This window comes from Mugil cephalus, chromosome 5 (genome assembly GCF_022458985.1).
Source record: "Mugil cephalus isolate CIBA_MC_2020 chromosome 5, CIBA_Mcephalus_1.1, whole genome shotgun sequence".
Classification (NCBI taxonomy): domain Eukaryota; kingdom Metazoa; phylum Chordata; class Actinopteri; order Mugiliformes; family Mugilidae; genus Mugil; species Mugil cephalus.
In genome coordinates, this window is record NC_061774.1 from 9752017 (window position 1) to 9776947 (window position 24931).

Consider the following 24931-nt stretch of genomic DNA (forward strand, 5'->3'; position numbering starts at 1 on the left):
CTCTAAGAAAGCCTCAAAACAGCTGCTATGAAACTATAAATGCCCCGCGTGTGCTCTGATGCGTGCGCGCCGCTCAAATTAAAGCAATATTCAATCAAAATCTACCACTCGCTCTCAGCTAGCCTTCCTGCAAGTGTAAAAATTAATCAAGTCACAGTTGTGTCGTTTACTTGAAAATGGCTTCATATTCTGCTCCTCTAGAGCAGAACATGGTGTGATCCCTCGTGAAACCGCGCCGCCTCTCCCTGCCGTGGTAACCGTACTTTCTTAGCTCTAGTTCCTATGGCAGTATCCCCACTGTGCTGCTGACTTGGTGTTTTGTGAAGCAGCGCTAATGGACACGTTCTCACAATACGCCCGTCAACCGTCTGTATACACAAGCACTTACACAGGCAAATTGACATTGCTGATACAGCTCCGAATTCTGAGTAAATATGATGCGCTGTTAAAACTAGAGTGGTAGATGTGCCGTGACCACCTCTCCCCTCTACCAGCTACTAAACCAGGCCAGAGTGATAGTGGTGAGTGTTGTGCAGAGCCTGCTAAATGGAGACGCAACGGGTTTATTTAGTGTAAAGCAAAAGCCAATAAAATAGTGCACAGCGAAAATCGGTGAGAGCAAGATTCAGCTGCATGGGTTTTAATCAGCGAGCTGAACAGTAAGTAGTGGGATGTGATAGACAGGGTCAAAGGCAGGGCCGAGTACTTCTGGGGCTCCACAGTACAGGGTATGCACTGACGTCACGCTGCCTGAGTGGCAAAAACACGGTGAAATGTGTCAGTAAATACAGGGAGATGGGAAAAATGTGGATTATCAGGTCAAATTGGAACAAATTGGATACCATCTGATATTTATAAGTCCCCAATCTTCACTTATACTAAAGTATGACCTTTATACAACACAGCTCCTTTGTAGAGTAAGTGAATTCGCTTCAGTGTCAGTCAGTTTAAGTTAGTTTTAGTTCATTTCAGTTATGATAAATCTAGCTAAATGAAAGATGCTAACGCTAGCACTTCTGTTACCGAGAAGGAACATTAGCCATACAATGTGTAACTTAAGGTGACGTCATCAAGAAATACAGCATAAATTAATATTATATATATTTACTTAACTTAAAATGTGAACCACAACACCAGGTGTTTCTTCATAATGCAGCGATCCATTTACTTCTCTTTCCTTTGGCTTTCGGGAGCCTGTAAACATGTATCTCCGACTGCTTTTCAAATCTGTTGGTACGGTCAGTTACTACAGCTCATTTGTTTAATTTAGTTTTGCAGTTTAAATGCTATTAAAGCCTATGATTCAAACTAATGCTGCTAATCTCCATGTTGAGCTGTCACTTTCTGCCACTCAGTGGCTGTAACCATGGAGACGTCCACTTGCTGTGATGTCATGTGCCTACCCTCTGTATCAAACTTTACTTTTAATACTACTTTTTGTTTCGTAGCAGCACATTTGCATTTTGCGGTGTTTTCCCCCTTATGGACCCAATCTTTATGTCGATTTTGATTACTGTCAAAGTGACTTTGATTAACATTTTCATCAAGTTCCAAATTACAGCTATTTCCACTATTGATCAAGCGTGTATTTTAAATATCAAATGTAAAAGGGCTGCAGAGTGATCCCTATTAAGGTGTTATGTTAGCAAACATTTTGGCTGCTGTTGTAAGAAGAATTAGTTCTTCTTTCCTGGATAAATAAAGGTCAAATAAAAATATAAAATTAGATAAATGCTTCTACTGATAGAGAGCTGAGTGAGGTTTAGTTAATTATAAATTATAAAGTTCTCAGGTAAATTTAAAGCAGAAATTAAATGAACAGTAATTAACTACGTAAAGTATGAGTGCATCTACTTAAATAAATTAAATGTACACTTCCAGCAGTGCTTAGTCTAAACAGGCAAACAATGAACAACAACAAAAAAAAAAAGCATAAATTGGATGTCTGGACACTAAAGTCCAATAAATTCTCAGAGTGAGCTGAGCAGTGGGCCAGATAGAGATCAAGTGAATGGGAATGATGCTTAGAATGAGACTGGTGGCAGTTTAGAGGTGGACAAAAAGACAAAATGTGCAAGATAATGAAGCAGATAGGATACTGGTTGATGCTGCGACTGTTGGTTTAATCCACTCAACAGTTAAAACCCCAAAGATACTGAGTTAATAATCATGTGAGACAAAGAAAAGCTTGGAAGACTTTCCATTTTAGAAGCAGAGCTGAGTACATTGTTGGATTTTTTTTTTTTCGCTGATTAACTGATTCAGTAAATTAAAATCCTTGCCGATTAATTATTTAGCCTCGTCGACTGATGCGTGCTCCTCTGCTGACTCTCTCCATCCCGTCTGTCTGGTGGAACAGTTTGATGCTTGCAAATGCTCTAGGACGCATTAAAGCACTAGTACGGAGCCACTGGGTGTCATCTTTGATTCACAGTCACAGAGAGAGCAGCGACAAGACACCGAAATTACACACTTTAATGTGTATTCACAACTACGGCCTGAATCATGCATGTCCTTTATGGTGCACTTTTCATCTGTGCCTGCAAGTTATGGACGCTCTGCATGTTATAAAGTTTCTTTATGGACGTGCTTGTGTTAATCTAAACTTAAATCTTTAATGTTTGCACGGCAGCCTGCCGTTAAGGAGAGATGCACGCTATAATTACCCCGCTCCCTGTTCAGTAATATTCCTTCTGGATGCAGCTAATATCTAAGCTCTGGGTATTTGTTTTGAGGATTTTCTCTAAGTCCTCCATGTGATTAAAAGACATATCAAATGAATAGAAAATTACTATTACACGCCTTCATGAAGTGGCTCATTTTTTTATTTTTTTTTGTGTGGTAAAATAAATGAAAGGACGTGGGCGTGTTTGATATCTTTAAGGCTTCAGAAGATCTGAGCCGTATCCCTGTGAGTAATCAGAGTCTCTATGATTCGGATTTTTTAAAAGTAGCTTCACTACTGTGATTGTGACTGACATGTTTGCTGTTCTTTTTCTTGCCTCTGTGCCTCTTTCGACGTTTGTTAACATGCGCGCCCCCGTTCCTTGTGTTGTCCTAACTCAAGTCGTGTGTTGTTACGTCCACTCTGTCCTCTGTCTTTGCCACGGGTGAAGTTAGGAGGCTTCAGTGGCTCTGCGAATTGGCTGCAGCGCGAATTTAGACAGCGGTGCTGCTCTACTTTTTCCAGTCCAGATCTGTCCGAGTTAATTACGCTACAACTGTCAGAGAGACCACTTTACTGGTCATTTGGGCTGCGACACTAATGCTCTCTGTGTAGAGACAATTTTTAGTTTCAAGGTTCAGTGCGTCGAGTTTCCGCGGGATGCTCCAATGTCCAGTTTGTGTCTCAATCTGAGCGAGAAGATGGAAGAAAAGCTTCACTGTTTTTTTTTTTTTTGTTGTTTTGTTTCTCCATCTACTCCCTCCCCCTCCCCCCTCGTCTCTTGCTTCCACTTGGACATCATCGCGGGGGCTGTGACCCGAGAGGAGCGAGACGAACGAGCCTCAGTTTACAGCCTCGGCTTGATTTGCACCCTGACAATGAGACGTTAACATACCCTCGGAGAGTTAATCCCTAATGTTGTCCGGGTCAGTAAATAAACAGCAAAAGAAAGGCCAAAGTGAAAGAGTTTGCAGAAAAGCTCATTCCTGCTAATTATTTCTCTCCCACCCCTCCCTTGTTAAAAGCTTTCCCACCCCTCCAATCAATCGCCACTTTAGCGAGCAGGAAGGGATGGAGGAAGTGCGAGCCTCATTAGCCTGATTGGGCCGATGTGGGAGATGGAGTGAATGAGGGAGTAACGGAGAAAAGGAGTCAGCTTGATCATCAGCACTTGGCCCATCAGAGCTTTTGTCATCAAGGCAAGTGGTGCGTTCAAATGTCTTGTTTGTTTTGTGAAGTTTGGACTCCTCGTAGGCCCGGGACTGATCTGTTGACGGTACCTGAGCTGAGGGGAAGCTGCTAACGCGGTCGGATCAAGTGTCGGCGTCAAATCTCTCCAGGAATTTAACCTTGTTCTTAAGGGTGGTTGAGAGATAAAGGGTTCGTTATGTCGTGCAGAGCATCCGGACAAAAGCAACACAGGCAGGAGAAGGACACACAGACTCTTCACAGCCACGCGTCGCAGCAGTTTATGAATAATGACAAAAACGCTTTAAAGTGGTATGAACTGCAAGTACATAATTAAAATCAAAAGATTTGGTGTGCTTAAAATGAAATTAAAAAAATATTCCACAATTTAATGATATGAGAAATTACCCAAAGAAGATTTATTTATTTTTTAATACATTCACGGTGTCATATCCAAGTAGGCAGGCTGTGTTTTTCATTTTCATTAAACTCGCACGTCGTGATAACTCACGCTTTGTTTTTTAATTGGACTTTGTGTACGGCGAGGACTTGCAACCTTGATCGTGTTTGGTTTCGTTTAAACCACGTTTTGTTCAACGCAGACGTATTTAGAAAAGTGGAGAGATGCAGCCGTGTGGAATAAAAGTTATTAATAAGACTTCAGAGGTCGCTTTATAGCTCAGGAAAGACTTGCATCTTTGCATCTTTGGACAGCATCCATGTGGGTAAATGGACTCAAACTACAAGAAAGTGATTGGCTGCGGCTATTAAGCAGACATCATGACCCCTCAAAGAGCCCATCAAACGTTACCTGGCCAGTCAGCCCTCATCCATCCAGCGTCTGCCACTCAGAAAATGAAAGTATCAAAAGGTTGATAGATGAGTAAGACCTGAAAGCGGGATGGGGGTGAACTATTCCACAGTGTGGGAACGATAAAGGCTCGATCCGAAACCTTGGCTGGAAATGTGGAAAAGTGGGGGCGTAATTGATCAGAAGATGTGAAATAGAGACGATCAATAGAGAAGAGATTCAAGCCGCTGTCAGTCAATGCTGCGTCAGTGTTTAAATCAAGGGTTCTGAGATGCCAGTGTGCGATCCAGCGAGCGCCTCATTTGAAGGCTATTTGACATTCAAAATAGACAACTGAATACGAGCGGGGCTATCGATTAGTTTGCGAGAGAAACTTGTTAGTCTCTCTGTGTGAGTTCTGTCCCATCTCGCTTAATGCGCTCCTGCGAGACCATAATCGTGTGCATTCAGTGCTCTTTATGACAATAATTGTGTTGACTTTTTAAATATTGACATTAGTGCCAGACAAGTAATCCGGATGACATTGAGACTTTGGCTGTGTGTCCAAAGTCTCAACGTCAGCCTTGGCTGCTCAGGTCGAATGCTTGAGCAGTTCCAAAAAAACAAATAAATAAATAAATGCGCCAATTATGGCCCCAATCACCTGATGAATACCTAAGCTGCTGAGTTTATCATCAACCTTTAATGATTTTACTTTCCTGCGCAAAGAATTCCGAGTAAAACTGAGACACACGAGCGAATGAGGGAAACTTTTGGAGAAGATTTCCTCATCGCGGGCAGTGTTATTTGAATAATAAAGTATAATGCAGCCGACAGTGAGCCTCTATTTTCTCTCATCTTTGTAATCATTGCTTAGTGAACAAAGTACAAAGGACGGATCATTGTAACCTTCGAAATGGGCTTTAAAGTAACTCGGAGGCCTCTTCTCCTCCACCAGCAAATACATAAGGAGGATCATCGTCACCTCACGTGTCCCCATCGACGCCGCTGCTTTTGTCACATAATTGCACACGCGCGCACATGTGGAAAGAACAGAGAGTAGACGCAGCGCACACGGCACACAATTACCATCTTGTAATTGCGATCTATCAGGCGTTGTTGTGAAGTGGTGCCTGATGTACATGCTGTCAGCCCCGCTGCATTATCAGAGCTTAGGAAATGACAAGACTATTTATAGGAGCTACTTATCCACTTATCCTGTTGTTGCCACTGTCCATGGGTGGAACCATCAGATATGGTCAGAGCTGGGGGGGGGGGGGGGAGACGCGTTGATCAATCATTTAGTGCAGGACAGTCGTGTGCAAAGGTTTTGAACTCCCATGATTGAATTATGATATTGTGTTGTGTGTGTCTGACCACGTCAGTACAACCCATACAGCAAATGGAAAACCTTTCCTTTTGCGGACTTTATTTTTATCATTTTTATTTTTTCATACACATGATATATCTATGTAAAGGTCATGCTTATAGGAATGAGCCCGCGGCCGAAGCAACAGTTTTGTTGGTGGTATTTTCTTTTCAGATGTACAGTATTTATGGCAAGAAGAGGCAGCTGTGTGCATGCGCTGGGAATATTTTCCGCGTTCAAGGACTTTCAATATCCACCAGCGACCAACTGTCGGCTACAAAGCGACGGCAGATGAGAGAATTTATTTATATGCGAGCACTGTTGAAGAGTTGGTGTTAATCACCAATGGCTCCTCTGAGCAGCTGAATGATAAATGTAGAATGGAGCTAATTAATGTCAACTGAACAGGTTTAGTCCACAGACATTCAAACTTGCGTCCATTCAACCGCCTGAGACGCGATTAGGAAATGGCAGCTGAAGGGAAGTTGAGACAATATCTGGCAGACCGAGAAACTTTCCAATAAAAAAACGCTGCACCTCTGCTGCTCAGAAAGGCAAACCTTGGGCTGCAATCACCAAAGAGCAGCATTTAACCGTTAAGTGCGGGGGTGGGAAGATTATTCTTTGGGCTTTTTGGGAGCCACTGCAGATGGCGCGCACAGAAGGGTAGGACAGATGCCAGTAAATATTAGTGGATTCTGGGTGAAAATGTCATGCAGTCAGTCAAGAAAGTTAAATTGAAGAGAGGGCGGTTTCTATAACAGGACATTCGTCTGAAGCACACCTCAGGATCCACCGCCAACCGCCTTAAAGAAACACAAGCCGAAGCTCTCGACGGGGGCCCTTGCAGAGCCTGACCTGAACATCACAGAAAATCTTTGGGGAGATCTTGAAAATGCTGTGTGTGCAAGTCCATCTAAAATATCTTGGAAGATCTCTGCAAGGAAGAGTGGGTGAAAATTCCTAAATCAAGAAAAGAAGCTGCTGCAAACGGTGATATGTGCCAGAAGGGAGGGAAATACCAACTACTGACTTTGCTCATGAAAGAAAAAGTAACAGTGCATTAACTTTTCTCAATTTTTTTTAAAGATACATTTTTTAGATAAATTAAGCTTAAGCCATTTTCATATTCTAATCAACAAAGAACACTGTATTTTGTAAAGTTCCATCTGATTTTGATATGTCTTTGGTCAACATCATTTTTTTTTCATCATCATGGATTGGAAATGAAGGGCATTTATCTCTAAAACTAAATCTCCTGCTCGGTTCCTGATGTGAAGCTTCCTGTGGGTGAATTTGCCTTTCAAAAGGAAAAAAGTAAAAGTCACGGCCGCTGTGATGTATTGGGATCCAGAGGACACCTCAATCATGGTAACGGCAAGCAGTGAAAAGATTTACTGCACCGATTCTGAAGATCAACATCATGCGATGGGTTTGTGGCCTGCACGTTTATGAGCGAACCATTTCCCTGTGCGCGTGCAGCACGTGTTATTAATCCTTGTGCATTATTGCATTCTGACATGTTATAGTTCATGTGCTGCTTATGAATCCAACGAAAAGACCAAAGCCAACACTGTGTTAATTTGTCTGTTTCACCACGTTAATGCGTCGATGAACCTAGCGTCAGCCATCTTGTTTTTATTTTTTCTCTTCTAACCAGTTATCGGTTAATATGCGGATTATTTCTTTGATTAATGTCATAGTTGACCACACGAGAAATATTAAAATACCATATTATAACAATTTGTTATCTCAAGTTTATGATGGATTGACAGTTACGATTAATGATTGTGATTCAGATATTTTTCAAAATATCTGTTAATGCTTTTTTTTTTTAAGTGAATTTATATTGCACAGCCTTGCACCTTTAAACGAATGTAAAGCTCAGCAGCAGATTGTGTGTGCTACACCTCTGGTATGATCACAATCCACTCTGTGGCATTTTCAACCAGGTAATAAATAATTTACAGTGCTCTTGGAATTCTTCTTCTTCTTTCTTTCTTTTTTTTTTTTTTTTTTATTTGGCTGAGATGCGTCTGCCTAGCTGTGGAAGAAAGGTGAGAGCCAGTGCTCCGGAGAAATCGCAAGTTGCCATAACTACAAGTGCTGAGGTCTCTGTGTGGTCCAGAGTGTAGCCCCGGAGAGGTGGGCATTAAGCCGACCACGGGTGACGGCTGAGAGCTCTGCGAGACCACATCCAGTAGGAGACGGCCGCCTGGAGCGCTTCACAGCCGGAGTTGTTTCTCCTCACAGTTTGCTCATGTCGGCTGGAGATGAAACTGAATGCCTGATGGTTTATCATGTGAGAAGAAATCCATTAATTATTCACTTAATGTCAGTCTGGGACAGATAATGAGCCGAATAACACAAAGACTACTTAAGGTTGTAAATGCATTTAATTCTCCTCAATTTCAGTTGCTCGTTTTTCCTAACAGCAAGGTTATGGAAAATCCAGCAGTATAGAGACTCATAATTAAGCTAAACCCAAAGATAAAAAACACAAGGCAGAGAAATTGAATAGGACAATTGCAGTACAAGGGCAATTTGGTTATCTGTTTGTGCATGCTTTCAGCGTGGCTATGGCAGAACTTTTCTGGGAATTTTTTTTTTCCATCTCGCTAGAGGGTTTTTGCAGTGACACCAAAGTGTCTCTCTCTGATAGACAGCTTAATTCATACAGTTGGTGTCGTCATAATCCCCCTGGGGCTGCCTTAGTTTGCTCTCTGCCTTGTTTATTCCACTGATGTCCTCTCCATCCACTGCTACAAAAGAACCCAGACAACCAAAGCTTAATGTTTTGTTGTTGCTGTTATATCACTTTATTCCTCTGAGGTATTTCATTGGTTTCTTGCAGTGTGTCTGTACAAGAACAGATATTCCAATGTTTGTTATCCGACTCAGCTGTGGTCCTTTGGGATTGCCGTTCCCCTGTCATTCAAAGGTGTACAAGTGGTTGTTCAACCAACCTCTAAAAACTGAGTTAAAATTCATATATGCGTAAGTGTAAGTTGGATTTACAGCTGGACTGGTGTGAGGATTTAGGTTTGTTTATCTATGCATGTCTGTGGGGGAAAAAAATAGTTTCAAGTCCAGCTGAAGTAAAGTCTCCACTGGCTTAGTGATCCTAAGGTTAAAAAAAATAATAAATGACCTCAATGTGGTTTTTCATTTACAGGAATTAGACACAAAATGGTTTGGATTTTTTCATTATAAGCATTTTAATAAGCTTTTGACTGAATGAGTGTGTGTGGGTGTTCATATAGAGCAGCGGCCTTCAATGTTTTTCAGGCCAAGGACCCCCAAAGAGATTAAGTAGGGACCTATTATATGTGTTGTATATTAAACTCGGCCTAGTGCTGTTTCTAAATCGATATTATTATTATTGTTATCATTTTGCATTTAATATTAAGTTATTCCTTATCCCTTTGATAGAATATGCTGGATTCATGTTAATGTGTATTTAAATAAATTAAATAAAATTAAATTTGTGGAGATTTAAGAAAAAAAGAAAAAACAAATGTCTAATCAACCAAAGATTTTGCACATGTTCATGTGCTGCATCTGTTTGTTTCTCTGCTGTGCCATTGAGTGAAAACTCAAATGAGCTACTAAACCTGTTCATTTGTCATGTCCGGACTGTATCCACGCTGATTTTAGATCAGCCAGACAACAAAAACTGTATCAAATCCAATTTTTGCTAAGCGTATCCAAGCTAGATTTGGATGTGGGTTGAAATGTGATTCCAGTCGTAGTCTAAACGTGACGGCTGCTTAATTCGGAACTGAAAGCATCTTTTCCTTTTTTTGTGTCACCAGTGTGGGTACATAGATAGTAGGAGTGGGCAATAACTCATCGTACATGATATATAGTATACACAGTCAATGGATATACCGCCAGAAACAATCCCCACGATAAGAATTAGCCATCTCGCGATAAATGTGATAAACGCACGCTGATGACGTAGGCGCGACGTCCTCGCAGCCGTCGCTCACTTGTGGCTAAACGAGGCTCCTCGTCAGTAAATTGGAACTGGTTCGGCTGTCACAAGGTGGATGTGGAACAAACTTGAGCCATATGTAAGTTTTGCGAGAAAGATAATTGCTAAGGATAGCAACACAATAAATTTATTCCGCCACCTCCGGTAAATTAGGGTGACAAGACGTCCCCGATTTCTGGGGACAGTATCGTTTTGGATAACCTGACTCCCGGTTAAAGCTGTCCCTGAAAATGTCTCAAATGATTTTAGCGTTTTATCAATAAGAAAAAAAAAGAAAAAAAAATTGCGCACAGACTACAACAACATTTATTACGGTAGCAAGTCGCGCTTCTATTGACATTTCAGACGGTGTAAATACCGTTTAAATATGAATAAATATGTCAAAAATAAATTAAACCGAAATTGTCCTTATTTATTCATTTCATTTTGATAACATTTAATTCTTTTGTCTTCTGCTGTAAATATCCCCGGGTTACGGTAAGTTTTATTTAAAAAAAAAAAAAAGAAGAAAAGAAAATAAATAAGAAAGAAAATTGGCAACACATTCAGTCAGTCTATTCTGTGTGATAAGCAAAGCGAGGGAGTGAACTGCATTTTTGCCTGGCAGAAGACATGTTGCTGTTTTCACATTTCAGACTTGTTTGATTAGTCAGCAGCAGTTTCCTCCACAACTTCCTACTTAAACCTGTAGTTCAGCAGCTTGCCTCATTTAGAGCTCCGGAGACAGAATGTAGTGACAGATTGAGTCAAAAACATGGATTGGGTTTACAATATTTTTATCATTATCACCACAATGGCAAAATTTTCGTGATGATTTGTCGTGATTTTTTTTTTTTTTTTTTTACGCCCATATGGCCTATCCCTAATAGATAGCAGTGCCTGTGTCATGCCTTGCCTGAAGTCTCAACCAATACTCGCAGGCCTGTGCATTTAGTTGTTGCAATCCCATCTGTAAGTAATACCTGCAATTTGTAGGGACATCTGTACCCAAACAAACTGTGCAAGAAGATTATGGTGCGGAATAGATTGGTGACTGTGCATGCATACATTCATTTCCCCAAAAGGCACGTATTAAGAGGAATACACTGACCTTTTACTAAATAAGCTTATAATGCATGCAAACACCGGCAGACACTTTTACCTTGCGATGCAGCTTTAAATCATTCTTAACAGCACTGTGGTGAAGAAAATACTGAACACGGACTTTAAAATGCAACCGACCATTTTATTGCACATCAGTGGGTTGAGCTCATTTGTTAAAGAAATAGAGGCCGCGCATTTAGAAACGAACTGAATTAAAATGGAAGGCAGTGAAACTCGACGCACTACTGTTGTTCCTGCATGCACGAACCATAAATGAGTTTGATATCTCTAAAGCGTTTAATAATTTAAGCCCGGCTCTCCCAGATTAATGATTTTGCACTGATGACATAGTAGTAGATGTAACATAATGGAAGCCTCCACTTTGATCCCATTTGTTGCAGCGTAAAAATAAAATGTCAGACTCAACAGATATCTGCCATACTCTCTGAGCATACTTGTTTTTGGTTGGGTGTAATGGGTGTTTGAATAATTAAGCTGCAGGCAATGACACATGATGATGGACAGTGAAAGGCCTCGTAATGACTGATAAGAACTCAGGGCATTGTTGTTAGGAGCACAGATGTGGAGATGCAGCTCCATCACATTTATAGCGTGTGTTGCCACACACACACACACACACACACACACACACACACACAGGCATAACATCAGGCATAACATTAATGGACATGGGCCTTCTGAGGGTGTCCTGTGGTGTCTGGTAAAAAGTATGTTGTTTGTCGGGGCCTTTGGGTCCAGTGGGTTGAGGGGAGGGGCCTCTATTACAGCTGTTTACATGTGAGGTGATCTGTTCTGATCTGATGTTTACATGTACCGCTACTTTTGATGGGAATGGCCGTTTTACAGACGTGTGACATGCGCAGATCGATGAAAACATCCCGTGACTGATCTCTCATCTAATCAGCAGTAGTTTCGGTTGTTCTTGCACTTTTATTCTTAAAGCAACAGTTTGATTGAGAAAGTTTGTGGGCTCGTATCCACATTTGCGTTGCCTTTTGTGTAGGCCTTATAGTAGCCGGTCTTCAGGGTTTTCCAGCTTCGGTCTGTCCCTGTTTAAACAGTTCAGTATTTCTGTTTTTTTCTGCGTCTAAGCGTGCGATCATGTCTAATTCTTTCAGAGTTGTTATTAAAAACAAACTCTCCAACTCTCCGCCGAGCCGTAGGTCAGTTGAGGAAACGTCACTCGAACGTCCCCGCGCATTCACGTCAAGACGGAGCATGCTCAGACAGAACGGAGCCTGACTTCATTCCCATTCACCGTTTACACGACTTTTCGATTGGTTTGGCACAAGGAATATTCTACCCCTGTAAAACCGAATGAAATGTCATTCGGTTTGGACTCGTTTGTTCCAACTGAGGCTTTTAAATGAAGCATTTTCATTCGGTTTGCGCTTCTAAACCGATTGTAATTGGAATATATGGCTCCATGTAAACCCAGCTTGTGTCAGGCTGCATCGTGCTGCCATCAAGGAGTGTCACTGCTATGTGGTGGGGGTGTCTGGCCTGGTCTATGAGGGTGGGTGCTACATGTCTAAGTAACATCCACATGAATGAATGCCAGGTCCAAATGTTTCCCAGCAGAACATTGTTATTCACTTCTCCTGTCAGTGGTTTTAATGTTGTGCCTGATCGTTGTATCATCACACATCCTTCAGATATACATCATATGAAGTCACTTCTCTGTCCTCATCTCAAACACAGCACACTTTGCAACAAACCATTTGTAGCCGCACACAGTATATTTCTTTTGAACGCCCTCCTTCACAAACGCCCATCACAGGCAGTTACTCGAAGATGGACACTTATACACTCCCCCGTTCGTTATATTGATCCATTCTTACACAAGCATTAGCACTCACTTAGAATGAAAGGCATGTCTTCACCCCAACGCAGGCGCTCAAATGCGTCCGCACAAATACACACAAACGCTTCCTCATGTCGCTTCCTGAAACACAAACTTGGATGAAGATGTGTACACTTTGGGTCGGCTCGTTCTTCCAAATTGAATCGGAGCTCATAGTGGCTGATGTATTCATCCACTGTGTGTGATTTAACGAGGTCTGCTACGTCTCATCATAAATCATGTTAATAATCTGAGCCTCCCATTGATTTTTATTTTTTTTTCTCCCAAGCCACCACAGTGCATTATTTGATGTCTCCAGCCTTTGTTTCCGATTTGATGAACTCCACACGCACACACAAAGAGAACCCGTGAAACTGCTTTTTTTTTTTCCTTTTAGAAGTCTTTATTCATCTGCGTAGAAAAAAAGATGACAGACCAATAAATGGAATAGTATTTTGCACCCATTTTTATGTTTATACATGAGAGTGTTTTCATTAACACATCTGAGGGTGACATTTTTAAAGGAAAAGGATTTCTACACAGACTGAAAGGAAGCTTCAGTGCTCTTATAAAAAGAAAAAAACAAAAACAAATGTGGACGTAAAAAAGAAAAAAAAGAAAATAAAACAACACACCGGAGCTCTTCGAATATTACTGGTACACAGTAACACAGGCTGAAAAAGAGAAAGAGAGCTACTGAGAGGAAGAACAGGTTTCAACACTTACAGGCTCTATCTAAATCACCCCTCTCCATCCTCACTCTTTATTTTTCACGCTCTACCTTCTTTTTGTAATTCTCTGGCTGTTGGTCAACACACATATATATATATATATATATGTTCCTCCTTCCTTTAAGTATTTTAGTGGGGTCAGTGAGAGGCAGTCAGAAAGCAGGTGCCGCTTCCCTGTGGCCGTGTTTGTGTTGAAATGCACAGTGTAGCGGTCAGGCTGCGATCCCTGTTAACAGAACTGCGTCTATGCTGAGCTAAGGCCTATAAAAATGGACGACCTGAGTCAATGTTACTGCCCAGAGTGCATCAGATCAAGTTTGACATTTTAGTTTGACCTTTTGCTAAAAGCTTTCTTTTGATGGGGCAATACGATGAAAAGGAATGTGAGAAAAGACAGTTTTGTTAGGCAGCAACTCAATTTCAGTTAACTAATTAATTGTTTGGTCTATAAATGTCTATAAATGTCTATCACAGATTCCTAAAGCCAAAGGCAGTATCTTTGATTTGCTTGTTTTATTTAACTTACAGTAAAAAAAAAGTAAATAAATGAAAAAATAAAGATTTAAATTTTCCCATCACATAAGACTAAGAAAAGCAGCAAATGCTCACACATCACTAATGTGAACGTTATAACGTTATCTCCGGTTGTAAGAGCTTGAGCTCAGACTAAAAGAGATTAAAAATGCTAATCATATTTGAAATTAGGATTTTAAGATTGATGTGCCAGAAGGGTGCAAAATGTGACCTTGTATGATCTAAAGGGGAAGCCGAAAGGCGAGACTGTTAATAGTTGGGAAACAGAGAAAATAGTGGCGGCGAAACAGTCAACACTCTTGTCTATTTTTTTATGGAAGTGAGATTTTAACTGTCGCTTTTAATATCTGTCAACAACAACAGTATGCTAGCTAACGTCGGCCCCCCAGGGCTAGAAAGTTTACAGTTGCTTGGCATCACACAACAGCACAACACACTGCTTCAGGACCTCTATCTCCTCTAAACTGTAATGATCCAGATCCAGATTTTTAACTCTATTTAAACCCTAAATATTAAATATTGTTGGACTTTTTCAGGGCTGATGAGTCAGCAAGGGGTTTGAAAAGTTTAAGCCCGCCTCTGTAAACAACTCACATTAACAGATACTCTGGGTCGAACTTGAACACACACTTAGGTCCCAGACCTTCTTCGATTTGTCTCAAAGGGTGAATCTGTGTTAAATCAGCTGAAAAATCCTGTAGTCTGAGCCCAACATTGCTGTGTAAACAGTGGTAGCTTCCAAAATTATGAAATGTTTTTTTTTTTCAGGCGCTTTATTTACTGGGTTTTCCAAAAGCAGACATTTCTGACTATCATCAGTTTCCCAATCAGTATTTTTGCAATACATAAAAATATCACAATATAAAATTACATTTACCATGACAGATCCGTTTCATATTCAGATCTTTCGCCTCATCAGAGAATGGGTGAGTAATGAACCAGACTTTTCACAAAAATCTTACCAAATGCTAAAACTTATGTTTGATTAGCAAGGTTTAGCCAGCCTTTAGAAGATAATGGGTCATTATTATAAGATGTATGATTAGGTTTCTTTCACTTCATTTGCAAAGATAATCAGTGAGACCAGACCACAATAAAAACTGGGTTCATGCAGTTCTTCTTGTAAATTCTGACACGATGTATTTCATAGATGTTCTTAGCAATTATTTTACATTTACATTTTCACTCTGACTGGCTTTCTGTGCCTCCCTTCCTTCTTTTTTGTTCAACTGATGTATGTGCAATGTAAATAGATCTGATGAATAGTAACTACCAAAACGATGTTTGATGAATCTTTGACTTGACCGCAGGCACCTAAAAACATCAGTCCTTGAAGGAAGCATGCAGTCTGTTTTCATTCAGGTATCTGCTGAGTGCAGTTGGTAAACGTCAAAACGCCATCGCCGTTTGGACGATGACGTCACATCAATCCAGTTGTCAACCTAACCACGCCCCATCCTCTTTTCCTTTTGTCTGCTTTTTTACCTCCCGTCGATGCACTTGTCTCACGCCCTTCTTTCACTTATCTCCTGGTTTTTCCTCTTCTTCTTGTCGCTTTTCTCTGCCTCAAGCCAGCGTACATCTCTCAGCGTCTACATCACCAAAACAGCACCCCCCTCTCTTTCTCCTTGTCTTCTTTTATGTTCCCTCCTTCCATCCATCCATCTATTCATCCCCCCGACGCACTTTCTCTCCCTCTCTCTCCCTCTCATTAGTCTACCCATGCTGTGGTTTGAGTCTCCCGTCTCTGTCAGAACTGTTATCACTGCTGTCAGCTCCCTTGGCGAGAACAAAGTCGTCCTCTGCTCACAGCACCACAAAAGACACAAGAGAAATAAAAGGAAAGAGCCTCAGCCAAAAAAAAAAGAAGTGGAAAGGAGGAAAAATTAAAAGGAGGAGGGGAGTAAACTAGAGGAAAGGAGGGGGCTAGGAACACATCTTTTCATGTCAACAATGATGCATTGTCATCTGTGGGTTATAACAACCATTGATTTCTCTCTCTGTCATTCCTTTTATCTATACAGCACAGAGCTTACAGTTGGTAGCAAGATATGAGAGCTATCTCTATACACATCAAGTGCCTCTTCCTCATATTATAAATATATCTCCAGCTAAATCAGCTAAGCCTAGTATATCAACCTCAAATAAGTTACTGTGTATTATTATGAGCTGAGAAGAACAGTAGGTTTGAAAGACAGAGATATTCAAAAGAGAAAACGTAACCATTTATAACTATATGTAGCGCTCAAAGAAGGGCCTACTGTATAATGTAGTATACAGTAGTAGAGTATAGTAGGACTGTTACTTCTGTAGCAATGTCCAATCAACTAGCTGAAATCAGTCTTTTCTACTTAGCAAACCAATTAGAATTGAACCAGCAGAGGCACAGAGGGTACTTTGGAAACCAAGGACAAAATGGCCACCAGCCTAGTGAGCTTATGTGGCTCAGGGAGTGTGTCCCTGTACCATCACGTGTAGGCGTAATCTATGTCGGGGATGCCGCCCTCTCTGTAGCCACGGTTGGTGCCATAAGTGACGTGGTGGTGGCTGGTTTGGCTGAGGATGGTGCCGTTGAGGCTGCCAGTTCCATGGCTGCTCCGGTAGGTCCCGTTAGCTTGGGAGGAAGAGGAGGAGGAGGGGAAAATGGTGTGGATGTAGGTGACATCTTCCAGCTTAGGCTGCAGGGGCTGGTGGGCCATAGCTGTCATCTGAAACCCAGCAGGCGGCGCCCTGATCTCTAAGATGGAAGTGTCTTTCTTGGTGCCTGACTCTACATAGTCATCGTAATGTTTCCCACCTCGGCTCCCTCTGTATGAGCCCGTGTCCCCAGACATGTAACCTGCTCTCTGTCCATACCAGCAAAAGATACCAAAGATTAACAGCAGGCTTACCAATGCTGTGGCACCCCCTATAATCCCAGCCATCGGCAGGGCTGTTAGCTCCGAGTCCTGACCCTCTTTATCTGTCCCCTCCCCTCCGGAGCTGACTAGCGCCTCTCCGGTCTCGATCTGAGCACAGGCCGGGGCCGAGTCTTTACTGTCCGTGTCCATGGTGCCAATTCGAGATGAACCCATGCTAGAGCCCCCAAAAGAAGGCTCCTGTCGTAGTGGCAGCAGGCAGATGAGGTAATGGGAGCGTGGGGTGAGCTGGGTAAGGAGATACTGCCTCCTCTCTCCAGGAACCAAAGTCTCTGTGATGGAACCGAGAGCTGCGCTGCTACCCAGCCTCAGCCACGACAGGCGGAAGGAGGGTGCTGGCTCTGGGCACAACCAACTCACCAGTACACTGTCCGAAGACAGAGGTTTTACAGTCAGTTCTAGGGCCTCTGCAGATATGTGCCCCCCTTCACCCGGAGGAAGAGGCATAACCAGGCCTGGCCGCTTGGCTCGCAGGGTAAAGAGGGAGCCTTGTGTGGGGACCAGCAAAGAGGTTGTGGTAGTGCTTCCATGGGGGACTGACACCACTGCTGCGTCGCCTCCAACGCCATCCTCTCCTCCTCCGTCTTTATCCGCTGGGTTTACTCCTACTCCAGTACTGGGACCAGCAGGAGGGCCTTCACATTGCTCCATCAGAGAACTCAGGTCCCTGAGAGTCTGGCCCCTTACAGACTCAGGCCCTTGACAGGTCAGACCCCTGACTGTCACTGCTGCCCCCCGTCCGTGCAGCCAGGCGTGAAGCCACCGAAGGTTGCAGCCGCAGTACCAGGGATTTCCTCGGACCAGCAGCAGCTCCAGGCTTTCTGTGTCTTTCAGAAGTCCTCGAGGGAGACTGGTTAAATTGTTTCCTGATAGGTCCAGCCTCTGTAACCGCCGCATCCCATCCAGCGCCCCTCTAGGTATGTGGGTCATTCCGTTGTCTTGCAAATGTAGTCGCACAAGGTGAGCTGAAGGCAGGTTGACAGGTGGAGACTGCAAAGCATTCCTGACCAGCGACAGCTCAGTCAGGTTGGAGAGACGGGAAAAGGTGTCATCCGCGATGCGTGTGTTGGCCAACAGGTTTCCATCCAGGACCAAGCGTCGCAGGGAGGAGAGCCCACGGAAGGCATGTGTGGGGATGGTGCTAATTCTGTTGTCGTCGAGTCGCAGTTCTTCCAAGGACGCTGGCAAGCCCGCAGGGATACTTGACAGGTGGTTCCGAGAAAGAAACAACAGTCGAAGCCGCGGAGTCCCAGAAAAAGCTCGCTCTTGGATGCTAACTGTGGATATAGAGTTATCATCCAGGTGTAAACGTTCTAGTAACGGTAACTTGGCCAGAGCTGATCGCGGTAACGTTCGTATATTATTATCCTGTAAGTGGAGCTCCCGTAATGAAGGCGGGAGGTGTATAGGAAATTCATCCAACTGGTTGGCGTACAGGTAAATCACTCGTATGGAAGTACTGCGTTCCAGTGACGGGGGCAGCCCGGCGTTACTCAGCCGGTTGCTCTGCAAGTAGAGGATGGCGGCCGTTAACGGTAGTGGAGGAATTAGGCTGAGGCCGCGGTCGTTGCAGTAGACAAAGCCCTCATCACAGCGGCACACCGAGGGGCAAACAATGCCCTCGTCTCCCTCGCCCGTCTCCATGGCAATTGCCGCTGCTGCCAGTTCAAGCACCTCAGCCAATAAGGTGAGGCACAGGAGGAGCAGAAAGAGCCAATCACGGAGCTCAGCAAGACTCTCGGTTGCCATGTTGGTGCGCAGCTCCTGATTGACAGAAAGAAAATAAGAAACTGTATTAAAAAATACTAATACTGTAATTCACTGATTTGAAAATCTAAGAGAGAGTTGCTTGTTACATTGACATGAAACAGTAAAACAAGTTGTTCACAATAAAAACAGGACTGAACAAAAGTTATGTATTTTCTACCTGCTGGTAAAAGTTCTCCAAAGTGCTGAAGATTTGGCGATTAAATCGTCAGTTTCACTTAAAAGAAGCTGCTCAGTGTTATATAGGTCAGAGCGACCAAGCAGAAGACAAACGGACATTTAGAGACAGTGAGTGCAATGAGGGGTGGAGTGACTGGACGACGAAATTACAAGAATCAGAGAAAGCAAAACGACGGCAGAGATGGAGAAAATTGGACAGTGACAGTTGAAGTAAAAGAAAATAAGTGAAGAGGATTTTTTCCAGTGAGATTAACTGAAATGGAGTGAGTGACATGAAAATAAAATGGAGGAGAGATCGGGGAGAAGCAAATCAGATTAATTGCCTGCAGTGCAGCTGATAGTTTCGAAGACAAGGGGAGTAATGGACTTGTGCGAGTGCACTATATCTAACCCTGAACTAAGACCATGAAGAAAATACTAAAGAAAAGCAGAATTTTACAAGTTTGTGACCGGATACTCAGAAACACCAGGGTATCGGTCGGAGGTTATGACCAAAACACATGTAGAGAAATGCTCAGTCAAATAAATAAACATACCAAGCACAGAACATTCTCAGTACGAGCTGACATGTATAATGCATGTTTACTCTCCGTTGTTATTGTTCGGGAAATTTCTATAAATAATTCAGGACAGTGGTCCTGAAATCCCCAGAAATGTTTTAGTGAGATGTTTTACAGAGAAACATTTTTCTGCAACATTAATATGTTCCTTGGTCGATGTTTTATGACTTGTCTCCCAGCAAATCCCTGACACCAACTTCAATAACGTGAATTTACAATTCAGATAAAATGATCTCCGTACACGCGCGTTCACAGCCCTTTATTTATGGAATGTGAATAATGTACAGTGGTGAAAGTTGCGGAAATTACACTGTGGAACACTCTTTTTTTTTTGAATCCTTTCTTTTTGGGTAGCCCGAGGCAGTAAAATGTGCCCTGACGTGAAATGCCTGACATGATTTGACAGCACATTTGATAAACAAATCCTCTGAAGGCAAGCAATTTTTTTCACTCCCCCCCCCCTTTTCTGTTCATGTATGTGTGTGTCTGTGCTACATGCAAAATTGCCCCTTGGCTGCAGTCAAAATCCATGCAAAGCAAACAAGAGATGGCAACAATAGAAGAGATGGAAGGAGGGGAGGGTGGAGGCGAGGAAGGGGTGGAGGCGAGGAGACAGATGGAGTCCCCTCGCCTCCATCCAGTCAGTCAGAGGAGGAGAAGGGAAATGAGTTCCTGGCAGTGAAGTCTGAAGTCGGTATCAGCTGAGTTAGCTGCAAAAAGAGAAATGGTTCCAAGCATCGGTTGGATGTTATTTTCTCCCTGATATGAGGGCAAAAATAGCCACATTTGTATACCTGTACATGCCTGTGTGAGCATCTCTCTGTGTATAAGTGAAAGAGATGTGCATCAACAACAACCAGTTTCTGTCTCAGCCCGACGCAACGAGCATTTGATACGTCGGGGTGAAAAAGAGTGTACGCCACACAATTCAGTGTGGACCCAGACTTGGATTTTTTCCTCTCTTCTTAATAGTATTTTTAGCTTGGATCTGACTATTTCCTGGCATTCGGAGCATTTTAGAGATGGGGAAAATAAAGAGAGAGGAACACACAAGAGGGAGTGTCAAGGTAGGAGCCGAGACCATATTGGGATGCTCTATGAATATCAACTAGCATATGTTTCAGTGCCTCGCCATCCATGCTTCCCTTTCATAAATACCCTCTTGGCACGAGTGTGTACGCGTGTTTTTCCTACACGCCAAGGTTTCCTATTGACACATCCTTTTAATGATCCTCAGATCTTTTCTCTCCTCCCCTCCCTCGTTCATTCCCTCGCTCTCCTCTCGCTGCGTCTTTATCTTTCACACCATCTACCTCTCCTATCCGCCCACCTCTCCTTCATAATCTTTCATTATATCCACTTTCAGGTTTGTTTACAGAAGTGTCCGTGCAGCCATCCGTCTCCTCTCCTCCCCTGTCTCCGTTTCTATCTAATCCTCTTTAATCGTTTCCTCTCCAGTCGTCCGATGATTCCTACACACTGAGGTTGGATCAATCAGATTTGGTTTAGTCACCCTCTCATCTCCACCACGTCAACTCGGTTTCTCTTTTTCATTTCAATTCTGCGGCGCCCCCTCACCCTCTCCTCCTCTTCCTCACTCCCTCACGGCCTCAGATTTCTCGCCTCCACATTTGCCTTGCTCTCCCTTTGTGGCAACCCCCACCGCGCCCCTAACATTTTAATCATGTTCTGAAATAAGTCTTTGTCGAAGCACAGAGCTGTGTGTGTGTGTGTGTGTGTGTGTGTGCGCGTGTGTGTGCGTGCGTGCGTGTTGCTGTTTTGGTCCTATCGTGCAGCTGAGAGCAAGATGTGACCAAAGCGCTTGAGTAAAAAGGTCTGATTGACCAAGGGCCTGCTAACCTGCTCGCTCTCTGTGTCTTACACGTCCGCCGAAGCTTTGTTTTTCTTCTATCAAGGATTTGTTGAGGAGGAGTGTTAGTGAGTCTGTGTGTGCAGTTGAGGATCTTCCTGTGGATCTCTGTGTGTTCCAGTCACTTCAGAGTTTTCTTTGAATCTCAGAAGTGTAGCCTCTTTCCTTCAGGCCGTTGAATGTTCCTCAGCTTGGGTGAATGATGATAGGGATGATGATAGCCTGTACTCCAGGGACCCACGAGTAGCAACACCAGCATGGCTCAAAGCTGCTTCGGCACCCACATTTGTGTGTCGTCTGTGCGTGCGTGAGTGAGTGTGTGTGTGTGTGTGTGTGTGTCCCGCTGCCAAGTTCGGTCTCTCTCTATGGATAAGGGGTTTTTAGGCCTGCCAACTCAAGTCATCTTCAGCAAGTGTCCAGGGGCCTAATTCTAAAATCACCCCTCTACGCCCAAATTCTACAGTTGGGCAGACAATCAGAAGATGGTCGAGGGCTCAGGGGTCCTCCTTCCAAGTCAAAAGCGATCCCAGATACTCAGCGGCTCGTGAAAATATAGCGCCGTGCTACGCTTGGCTTTGAATAAGCAGGTGGTGGTTTTAATTGCTGACCAGCCAGAGAGAGAGAGAGAGAGCGAGAGGGAGAGGGAGAAATTTCCACGGCTCAGAAAAATCCAACAAAGTGTCTGTGCGGCAAATTTGATCTGGTTGTATGATAACAATTATTACGGCATAAACGTCACAGGTCAGTGACGGTAATGAGCACGTTTCGGAGGCTCTGATGGACGGAGCGGCATCAGAAGGAAGTACGAGCCGCGCGAGCCGGATTCTTTCTCCTCTCAGTTTCAGCCCCACTCTCCTCTGTTAAATGTTTGATCGCTTTCCTTTCCAGTTCACACAGATCGTCTTCAGAGGCAGCAAAGCAGATGACAGTGTGTTCTGTATGTAGTCCGCTCCGTGCAGCACTGCAGAGGCCGGTCACGTGGCCTCGGCGTGAGCTGTTCTCCCGCAGGTCGGCAGACACAGACGGCCTTCTCCGATCCAGGCGTCCGACTTCAGAGCGTTAGTGAGCCCCGACCTGAAAAAGAGACGAGAGGAGAGAATAGTTGTAGAATGTTCTTTTTGAGTGAATTAAGGTATTTTTTCGAGTGGAAAATCCCTCTTATGTAATGGGCTATTTGTAACCGGGCAGTGGAACTTTTTTGTTTTTGTTTGACTGAGTCAATCTGTGTGGAACTCCGGAAAAGTCCCGAGGGTTTTATCGAAAGTCTAATTGAAAAGGTCGGTAGCTTGGTTGACTAGTGCTGCTTTTTATTTTCTCATAAGAGAGTTTCTTTAAGTGACTGGAAGTTTTTCTTTGTGTTTCGCACAATGACGATGCGCCAACATCGCCCTAACTAACTGCCGAAAGTTTAAGAGCCTTCCCTTAAATCTTTGGATATTGCCAGACATGTAGTATATTAGAAGCTGATTAAAATCATGAATATGATACCTCTCAGTCACGTATCTTAAAGACAGCTTCTGTCTTTGACTTTCATTAATGCTTTTTTTTTTCCTGGTACCACAGCCTGTACATACTGTTACATCATTAATATTTAACACTGTGAGCACTCGTAAGCCGACTCTTATTTGCACATCCATGCACAATCTGTAAAGACCCTTTTCTGACTCAACTCAGCCTCTGTGCTCTACGTTTAGTTTCAGGGTTTAGCAGAAAGACGTATAAGATTTGCTAAAATAAACATCTCAGTAATCTCACAGATCTGTCACGGCGATGACCTAACAGACTGCATGTGCTACAGTGAAAATACATTCAAATATTGACTCAGGAGCCCGCATGTCTTTATTTTAGCTAAAATAAAAAAATAAAGAAAAGGCCTTAATGTGATGTAAATGAAATGCCTTCAGTTCTATCATTTTTAAAACTTTTTCTAAATGGTGCCAAGACGTAATATTGGGATTCGGTGTTGGCACAATATGGAATACTAAAAAGTACAGGCTAAATAATTATCCCCATCAGAACGGTTATACCTTTTAAAATTAAGTACCTCATGAAAATACTTCCTGAAGGTCAATGCTGCATATGTGCAACACTAAGCTCCCAGCGGACACAAACCTCCCATTAAGGTAACTCCATGTTTTATATCTGTTTTTTTTTTTTTTTTCCCCTTCTTCTTCTTCTTCACACAAAGCTTGGGAGCTTTCATTAACCACCACGCGCTAAGTGCCTGTATCTTATGTGCAGAATGAAACCCCCCAGTGAACACTGGCTTTAGAAATATAAGGTTTTCATCAGGCACACTGAGCGTACAGAGACAGATTCATCAAGGCCATTAACTGCTCTGCTGCTCACATTCGCCTGTTCACTCCATCCCGGAGTAAAGTAGACTACAGAGCCAACTGGGAAATTATCATGCAGTTTGCTTAAACACAAATAGAGACAAATAAAGCTGTCCTCGTTTTCTTTTTCACAGGACACACGCTGTAGCTTAGAGGAACGTGGTCAACGGGGCTCGTGTCTGCATTTTAAAAAAGGTCCGAACTGTGCAGCGCGCTGCCTGGATCGTGTGTTTGTGTGTTTTTATTTAATTCTCGTGGTCGTAACCAGTTCCACAGATGGAAAGGAATGTGTTCAGCCGTAGTCCAGTGCGGTAGTTGGTCGGTGGTCGGTGTGGGATGAAGTTGGCCGGCGTGTTATGAGATAAATTGTCCTTTTTAATAAAACCGCTCCAGACTGATGTCCAGGTTGCAGCTATAAAGTGATTTATATGTGCAGAGTGGGGCTAACACACATAATGAAAACCGCTCGACGTGGGAGTGAATGTTAAACAGACTGTGTGATTGACATTTAAGGAGACACAAGACAATAGTCTTTTCAAGGACAATGTAGATTTATGCCTTTATGTTTGATTTTCTCCTTCATTCGCGTTACATCCCTTCGCGAATCCACTGATTTTCTTTCAAATAAAATGTCCTCGTGTTAATAATTTACACACCGAAATGCAACATTTTGAATGAAGACTCGTCGTCAGCCGCGCATTAACAGCAGACGTCACTTTTAATGACATGGATTTTCCTCGTATTCGGTCGCGACGTCTGGTCCGACTGCCTAAGAACTGAGATCTCTGCGTTCTGCACACAAACTGCCCGCCCGCAATAGAAGTGACTATTAAACATCAGCAGCGTTTCCACAGCTCGCTGCCACTGCACATTAGACATCGATATGTGAAGCTGTTTAATGTCGAGGCTGTCCTCAAAACTTTTTGTGATGGATTTTCAGAAGCGGGCCCGTAGCGAGGAGGAGACGGTGGAAACGGGGAGCGTGTATCATAGCAAAGAGCCGCGGCTGATTTAGGAGAGACGGCTGCATGAAAACAATGTTTGTCGGAGTTTGAGGAAGGTCAGAGCTATTAGTCATA

The 24931-nt window shown here is 43.1% G+C and overlaps 2 protein-coding genes across 5 annotated transcripts in view; one reads left to right on the top strand and one right to left on the bottom strand.

Annotated features, from left to right (window-relative positions):
- macrod1 (mono-ADP ribosylhydrolase 1) overlaps positions 1-24931 on the top strand; it is a 110542-nt gene that overhangs the window by 8995 nt on the left and 76616 nt on the right. The window lies entirely within an intron of this gene.
- flrt1b (fibronectin leucine rich transmembrane protein 1b) overlaps positions 13347-24931 on the bottom strand; it is a 34449-nt gene continuing 22864 nt past the window's right edge. For all 3 annotated transcript variants that reach the window (XM_047585505.1, XM_047585506.1, XM_047585504.1), the window contains exons 2-3: positions 21507-22590; positions 13347-18903 (exon numbers count right to left, since the gene is read on the bottom strand). In XM_047585505.1, coding sequence (XP_047441461.1) covers positions 16690-18888 — 2199 coding nt within the window. In that variant the 5' untranslated portion in view covers positions 18889-18903; positions 21507-22590 and the 3' untranslated portion in view covers positions 13347-16689. The remainder of the gene's footprint in view (positions 18904-21506; positions 22591-24931) is intronic.